Source organism: Chironomus tepperi, unplaced genomic scaffold (assembly GCF_022539635.2).
Source record: "Chironomus tepperi strain 1889 unplaced genomic scaffold, CSIRO-AGI_Ctep_v1 contig_359, whole genome shotgun sequence".
NCBI classification, from domain to species: Eukaryota; Metazoa; Arthropoda; class Insecta; order Diptera; family Chironomidae; genus Chironomus; species Chironomus tepperi.
The window spans coordinates 2,054,193-2,062,707 of NW_027226481.1; the positions used below are offsets into that span (position 1 = coordinate 2,054,193).

An 8,515-nucleotide genomic window follows, 5' to 3' on the forward strand; every position below is an offset into this window, starting at 1 on the left:
CTTTTTGCTTATTTTCCATGTATAAAACTAATCTCATTCCTTTTCGTACCAAATCATCATCCCCTTCAAAATATTTAATTAGAAAGTCTTCAAACACCAAAAGAAGTTCTGTTGTAAATTCAGGACGCTGATTGATTAAATATTTAAAAAAGTTTTCATTGTTGGATCCAAAAACTTTTTTTATATATTTTAAAAACTCTGGGATAAAATCAGTTGACAATTGTTTTAATAAATCAAAAATGTTGTTTCCACTTAGGAAAAGACATTGAAGTTCTTCATACGAATTTTTATATGTGTCATAAACATCAAAGATCATTTTAAATCTTTGAGAAAACTCAGTTTTACTGTCGGTAAATTTAAATACTTGATAAATCTGAAGTTCCATCATAAGATTTTGCATGAGCTGCTCTTTGAATAAAATTTCTCTTATTTTTTCTCGATCATTTTTAAATAAAATTTCCAAAACTTTTTGGAAACAATTGAATTTGTTAGAATTAAATACAACACAAATAATTGAATCTAAAATAATTTTTGGAGTTTCTTCATGAAAATCAAAACGATGTTTTGAAATTTCCTTAAAAAAGTTTTTCCAGTAATACCTAAAAACTCCGTGAAACTCTACAGACAAAACTATTATTTTCACTAAAAATTCTCGTTCTTTTGAATCAAATGTTTTATCTGCCAATATTAAAAGTTTATAAAAATTGTTTTTTTTGGAAATTCAAAATCAAAATCATCATTGGATTTAATAACGATGTTCAGTTTTTCACCACTCTTATTTAATATTTCATGCCAATTATCACCGAAACAATCATTTATAAAATCTAATATATTTAAATTAAAAAAATCTTCATAAAAATGTTTTTCACATAATTCATAACTAAAAAGTATTTTGTTTAATAAAGTTTTCTTTTGATTTACTTGCCAAATATTTTTAAGGAGTTCTGGTTCATTCCTCAAAAATGGACACCAAAAGCGCAAACAGTCAAGATCGCCATATTTCACATTTATTTTTGAACATTTTTCAATTTCATCCACAATCTTCTTTACTAATCTTCTATGAATATTTTCTTCAGTCATATTCCAATGATTATTTAAATAATCTAATAAAAATTTTGTATTTTTGAGTTTTAATGTTTTAATTAGTTCAAATATAAGCTCAATTTCTTTATCATTTTGATTTTCATTGAAAATATTATCGATAATGTACTGAGCTACAAAAAATTCAGCAATTGAATAATGAATAAAGTCTATTGAAACTTTCTGATTATTTTCAAGAAAGTTTAAATCCACAACTATATACCCATACCGTTGAATTTTTTCTACTGTCCAATTTTTCTTTTCTTTTTCCCATTTTTTCAAAATTTTTAAATCTTTTATATCTTCGTTATTAAAAATAAATTTTAGAGCCAAAACTTGATGAAGTAATGAAAAATTTAAAGACAAATTCCGATCTTTACAATCGACTTTTGAATCAATTTTATCAAATTGTTCATCAACAAGTAATTTATAAATTCCGAAATAGTCATATGAGGAACCTTTGAAGTCGATTTTACCATTTAGATATAATTCTGTTACTAGAATGATCAGCATTGGATTGTTAAAGTCGTTATAACTTCCAAAGAAGCTATATAAATTATTAAGAGTATAAAAATTGGTATTTTTCTTAAGTTTAATACAAATGTTTCTAATTAGTTGTCTTCGCTCATTGTAACCATAAGGATTCAGAGTAAATGCATCAACACCTAAAGCATCCATAAGTTGCTCTGCATGCTGTGGACGTGTTGAAATCCATAACTGATTTTTAGTATTAATTTTCAAAATTCTCAATATATGGAGCATAAGCTTATTAAATTGTGGACTGATTTCATCAATTCCGTCAAGAAGCAAAATGACTTTTCCATCGTCAAAAAGTTTTTTGAAAACTTTAAATTTAAATTTGGAGTTTAATTGAATTCTTTCCTCTTTTGAACAAGGAAAAAGAATATTAACAATAATATTGAAAATATCATTAATTGTTATCGTCTCCCTATTAATTATTTCCTCAAAAACATGCCTAAAATCTCTTAATTTTATAAATGATACCCAAAAATTTTTATTTTTTTCCTTCAATTTTAAAGTTAGGTTTTCAAAGGCTGCAGTTTTTCCTTCGCCAGCTTTGGCAGTAAGAATAAAAGTCTTGGATTCTTGAACTCTATCCATAATTTTTCCTGCTTCTATTTTTTCAACGTTTTCTATACTTTTTTTACTTTCTACAGTTTTTACTTTTTCGATATCTTCTTCGATTTCATTGTTTTCATGATTTTTAACAAATTTTTTGAAACTTCTTTCTATATATTTGTATTTAGTGCTTGCTTTACAAACTTTTCCTAATACAAACACATTTCTATTTAAAAGTATATTTTTAATATCATCTGATGTCAAACGTTTCAAAATATCTTCATCATTTCCAATTATTTCAAAAATTGAAATCCATGTGCCTTGAAATTTTATTCTTTTATTTAAAACTTTTGCTTTCATTGGCTCAGTAAGCTCATAAAATTTAACTTCCTGATCATCATCTTGCAGTTTTCTTAAAGTTGGCAAAACTTTTATCAATTCTGGATTAACAATTTCCTTAAAATATATAAAAAGCTCTGAGAAAATTCGCTCACGATCTTTAATTATTTTGAAATTATCATTATCAATTTGGGAATCTTTAACATAATAATGCATTAACATTTGACAAAATAATACAATTATTTCAGAATGAAAATGTTTTGGTATGTATGAATTAAAAACATTATCAACCATTCCTTCAATTCCATTATTTCCTTGGCATTCATTGACAACTTTATCAACAAATCTTGTTTTATCTTCAGACTCACCCATTTGATATGGATCGAAGTTATTGAAATAAGTCATGAGTATGGCAAGGTGACATAATTCATGAATAATCACTCCATAAACTTGATTCTTTTTTTTTTCATCCAATAACTCTTTTGCACCAATGTGTATTTCTCCTGTTTTGTATACAGTTCCTTTTGTTTGAATAGAGGTTAGGGGATCAAAATAGTACGTTGTATCATATTTGAAATCAAAAAATATTTTCAATCTTTTACACGCGGCAGCAACCTTAAGGACATTAGAACAACATTCATTTTCATCAATTCTCTGATATGCTTCTAAAATCAACTTAGAGTATTCCGGATTTTGATGGTTATAATCAGCAATTTTTGATTTCGCTTCCAACATGAAAATGTGGGCTTCTGGAAGATCTTTAGCGTTCGATTGATTTTTATCACGCATCCTTTCATAAATTTCCAAAGCTTCTCTATTTTCATGATTTGCAATTGACAAATTTAATGATTTCAAAATATTTAACGTGTCCGAATCTATATTCATTCTTAGTGCATGCATCAAAAGTGATTGATTTGTATTGTCGTAATAATAATTCAAATTATAATCCTCAGATTCGATTTTGCCTTTCAAAGCTTTATAATCTCTTAATTGAATATATTTATGTAACTTCATGCGATCACTAACAAGTTTTTGAATATTTGTTGATGCATCTTTGGTGATGAAGTTTTTTGGAAACTTAGCGTGATAACGCAAAAGGTTACAAATTATGCTGCTACTAGATATTTTAACATCTTCTTCATGTGCATCTGTGTAAGTTCTCCAAGCCAAATCAATAATACTAATGTTTAAACCATTGTGTTCTTTAACCTCAAAGTCTACATCAAAATTATACATCAAAAGCTTATCGACCATTTCAGAATTATTTTGTTTTACTGCAATTGACAGCAAATTATGCCCATCCTTATTTCCAATATGTAATGGATTGAAAACTTTAAGATTTTCATCGTTTTTAAGACCTGTTTCTCCTTTTTGTAATTTATCAACAAGAAAATTATGACAAAGCTTAGTCAAAAATCCATCAGGATCATCAGAAGTTTCAAAGCGTTTAAAATCAACTTGATCTGCAGTTTTCCAAAATATTCTACTTTCATTGTCAACTGTTGACTGAAATGTGATTATAGCTGACATTTTTGCAACTAATTGCGATTCCAATGATAATTTAATTTCTTCCTTATCAAGCTCCTTATTGATCTTCAGATGAATTTCAATAATTTGTTTTTTTTGGATGTACTCACTGAAATTGCACGCTGATATTAAATTGAGTGCATCATCAAGTGAAACTGGTTGATCAATGTTACATAATAGAGATTGCTTTTTAAAGATGAACGTTTCCTGATCCATTGTTCAACTGTGTGATTGGATAAATAAAAATTTATATGTATAACAAATTGAATGTTATATTTGAATGTTATAAATTAATTGTTGAATATTATGAAATTCAAATTCAAACTGCAGATTTATATATCCAAGAAGATCCAAGTCAAAGAAGTTGGGAACTACAAAAAAAAAGATCTAAATTATGTCTGGGACTTTAATAGAAAAGTCTTTAGAATCTAAATTTTGTGATTAGATCAAAAGTATTTAATACATTTTTAGAAATAACAACTGATGAATGCAAAACACTCAAAAATATCGATAAGACTTTTGAAGCAGCCTACACATTAGACATAATCAAAGAAAAAATAAGAAGAAAATGCTCAGTCACACAGTCAAATAATTTGATAATTTATACAAATGTTCTGCGAATGTGTGGCACATTTTTAATTTAATATTAGTAAAACTTCTTAACCAGGAGATAACTTAGATATTTAACTATATTGAGATCTTTCTTGTTTAAACTAACACATACCTTAATGTCTAGTTCACACTGATTTGATTAAAACTGATGAATATATTTCACAATTTTATTTATAGTCTTTGATGACTCATCGAAATAAAAGTTATCTCGAAAGAATTGTTTTTATTATTATTTTTAACTATTTCTCACCAATTAATTAATGTTATTGATTCACTTTTGTTAAGATTCTTACATAAATTATTGTAGGAATTAAAAAAATTATATTTTTTTCGCAGCATGTGCCAACACGAAAAGATCACGTACAGTATTGAAGTTTCGATATCGAAAGTTCGAAATATATTTTAGTATTGATATAACTTAATGTTATCTTACTAAATGTTATATTCTTTTCTAATGTTATAATTTTATTTTTCGCAATAACATAAATTCATGAGTCATTTCATTTAATTTAATTATTGATTCTTTTAATAAATTTTTAAAATTGTTATTTTTTTATGTATTCACAAATTTTTAAGTTGTTTTGTTACATTTCCTAATTTTTAGAAGATGTTTGTTGACTCAATTCATTTTCCAGACTGTCTTTTATTACAAAAAGTTTTGATACTTTTGATGGATCATTAAGTAATGCTGCAGGTAAATTATAATTCTTGGCGCTGAATATTTTTTTGATTAAATTAAAAGCAGCTTGTTTAAGAGCTTCGCTGCATCGATACAAATGTGCACATTGAAATATTTGATTTGCGTTAGATTCCACTAAAATTTTAAGCAGTTCTTCTTCACAAATGCTTTTAAGGCTTTCAATTTGATAATAGTCAGATGCTTGCAGCAACTCGAAGGCATGCTTGCTCAATTCATGAACGTCACTAATATAAATATATCGAATTAATTCCTTAAATGCATTTTTTGAGAATGATGTCTTTAATAATTGCTGATTTTGGTGTTTTTCTTTAAATTCCGAATTAAATAATCGGTGAAATACCGGACTTCTTGCTGATAAGATAAATTTGCTCACATGAATTTTTTCATTGTCAATAATAAAAGTAAAATCACTTAATTCTTCACTAAATAAAGCTTTTTCCAAATCAGATTTAAGGTCGCATTTGTTCGTTATAGTTGCTTTAATTACCAATTCTCTTTTACTATTTGAATAGCCATTGTTGTAACAGTTACAATAGGAATTATTTCGGGATCTATTCCAGCAATTGCTGCATGAATTTTTAGAACTCACATCTAAAGTTAATGATACACATCCAATATCCTTATTCAACTTGATTGGAGTTTTTGATTCTTCAATTTGGAAGATTGCTTCTTGCATCTTTAATTTTTAATACTTTAATTTTCGACAAGTAATATTTCAGAATGCTTATAACAAACTGCGACCAGTAAAATGTAAAAAAAAAAATATCCGAAATGATAATAACAAGTGTCGTTCACAAATTGCGTCTTTAATTTATTTTCAATCATAATATGAACGCTCACTCCCACATTTTTGAGTTAAAAATGCTTTGCTAATTGATAACACAAATTCCGAATTACTTAGAATATTTTGTGACTTCACAAATCCAATAAATCAAGCTACAAATACATTTAAACTTTCCGGTCTTTGTTGAACTTATTTTAATACTTTATACAAAGTACTTATTTACATTAGGAGCCGTTTTCTTATTACGCAGCGCGATAAATCGAAATCTACAACATTTTAACAATATTGCATCGTGAATGGTTTGGTGGCAAGATGGTTTAGTACTTCAATGTCTAATTATTGGTTTTTGTGATTATGTCATAGTAAAAGTATGAAAACAATCATGAAATTGTATCATTCAATTGTTTAAGCATAAATACTTTTAGAACAATACTTGACATCTAATAAAATATTCATAACAATTTAATTATGTTGATATTGAAAAAATCTAAAAATGTTTAGTGTTACTAGACATGTTTAAGTCGATGAATCATGTTTACTCATAAAGCTTATAAATCAATAGCAAAATTTTTTAAATTTATTGGAATTTTTAATATAAATTATAATGGAAATCAATTAAAATTTTTAGAATCTCGTAGTTTATTTTGGTTAATTGTTTTCTTTATATACATTATGATCTGGTCAGTTAATCGATTTAGGGAATCGCTTCGAATTTTAAAATTAGAAGTAACAAAATTCACTAAACTACTTTTTATTTTTTGTAATTGTTTTGTAGGTATTATGGTAGTGTTTCATGTGATAATGCTTTTTATGAATCAGAGAAAAATTGCAAAAATTTCAAAATATTTTATATGTTTAAAAAATTTGGCGATTGAGAAAAAATTTAACATTAATTGTGATAAATTGTTTAAAAATGTTTTAATTTCATTTATAATTTATCATATTTTCGTCTTTTTTTTCATAATATTTTTTTTAAAAATGTTTATTGAGGATCAAGAATTAACAAACATCTTTCAATATTTATTGAAATTATTTATCGATTTGCCATGTATTGTATATGATGTGGAAAGTTTTTTGCTATCGAGATTAGTTTTAATTCATTACGAATTTTTAATTGATAATTTTAATAAAATTCTGATTGATCAATTAAGTAAAACTCATGAAGATTGCAAACCTATTATTGTAAATTTAGTCCAAATTCGAAAACTCACAGTACTCATTAACAAAAATATTGGGAAATTGTTTGCAATAATTACAATTATTCGATTTGTTAACATAACTTTGATGGTATGTAAAAAATCAATTTTAATAACATTTTTAATTTTCCAACTGAAATTTTATATTTTAGGCATTTGCAGCATTTACAATGAAGTTAAACAACATTTCTCTATTTGCTCTTTGGTGTCATTTATTTCTTGGTATATTAGGAATAATCATAACATTCTTCAATCCTGCTGAAAAGATTGAACAGAAGGTAAGGTAAATATAGTTTCCGAACATTCCTTAAAGCTGATTATGACCATTTAGGTATGATCTTAATTATAAAGAATGGGTTAGCAGAGTAATTGTCTGAACGGATTTTAAAGCTGATTATGACCTTAATTATAATTGACCAAGATCTTGCCGGATTAGCGTGTGACCATTTTATTGTCGCTTTGAAAAGCACATGATTTTTAGACAAAACTTTACATTATTAACTCAATTAAAAACAAAAGCATAATTAACTTAGAATTAATTTTTTTCATAGAAATCTGAAGCATTGCTAATTCTCTCTTGCAATATTTTGAGATGCAAACTATGCAGAGAATATGTAAGATTAATATTCCATAAATTTCATTATACATTTTAATTAAATTTAATATTTTATAGAGAAAATTGTGCCTTATTGAACTTCTTCATGCATCGGAATTAAATTTTAAGTTTATCGGAAATGTCAACGTAAATTATAAATTTTTATTCATGTGTACCGGACTGTTCTTCTCTTATCTAATTATTTTAGTTCAAAGTGATATTGAATCAGGAAAAAATACAACAAATTTTCATAATTAACATAGTAAAAATGATTATATTAACATGGAGTCGATCAATAAATTTGTCAATTGTCAAAATTGTGAATTATTTTATAAAAATATACTTTTTTGTTTGAAAAACCAGAATCTTAGTCTTTATAAACAAAAGAAACAATGAATTCTTTATATTTTAAATAAATAAATACATTCCATTAATGAACTAGGAATCTAATTAATTATTTTTTGAATGCTAATGAAATTATATTTAGATTTGTTTAATTTAGTAATCGACTCATACGCAAGCACTAAAGAAATGACAGAATATAAAGTCTATAAAATAATTTATAATTTTTTCAATTTTATCGGAATATTGAATTTCAAATT

General features: G+C 25.8%; 1 protein-coding gene and 1 long non-coding RNA gene across 3 annotated transcripts; one reads left to right on the forward strand and one right to left on the reverse strand.

Annotated features, from left to right (window-relative positions):
• Window positions 1-627: 627 nt before the first annotated feature.
• On the reverse strand, window positions 628-6,133 carry LOC139095000 (uncharacterized). 2 transcript variants are annotated; one of them, XM_070646245.1, is made up of 2 exons: window positions 4,889-6,133; window positions 628-4,249 (listed from the first exon to the last, which is right to left on the reverse strand). In XM_070646245.1, exon 2 carries the CDS (start codon window positions 4,240-4,242, stop codon window positions 688-690), a length of 3,555 nt encoding a protein of 1,184 aa, XP_070502346.1. In that variant the 5' UTR covers window positions 4,243-4,249; window positions 4,889-6,133; the 3' UTR covers window positions 628-687. The 2 variants fall into 2 exon arrangements, with proteins under 2 accessions (XP_070502346.1, XP_070502345.1); XM_070646244.1 differs by lacking the exon at window positions 4,889-6,133 and adding an exon at window positions 4,751-4,884.
• Window positions 6,134-7,469: 1,336 nt separating this feature from the next.
• On the forward strand, window positions 7,470-8,145 carry LOC139095141 (uncharacterized). The gene is made up of 3 exons (XR_011544832.1): window positions 7,470-7,596; window positions 7,870-7,932; window positions 7,992-8,145. It is a non-coding gene; the product is annotated as an uncharacterized lncRNA (long non-coding RNA).
• The last annotated feature ends 370 nt before the right edge of the window (window positions 8,146-8,515 follow it).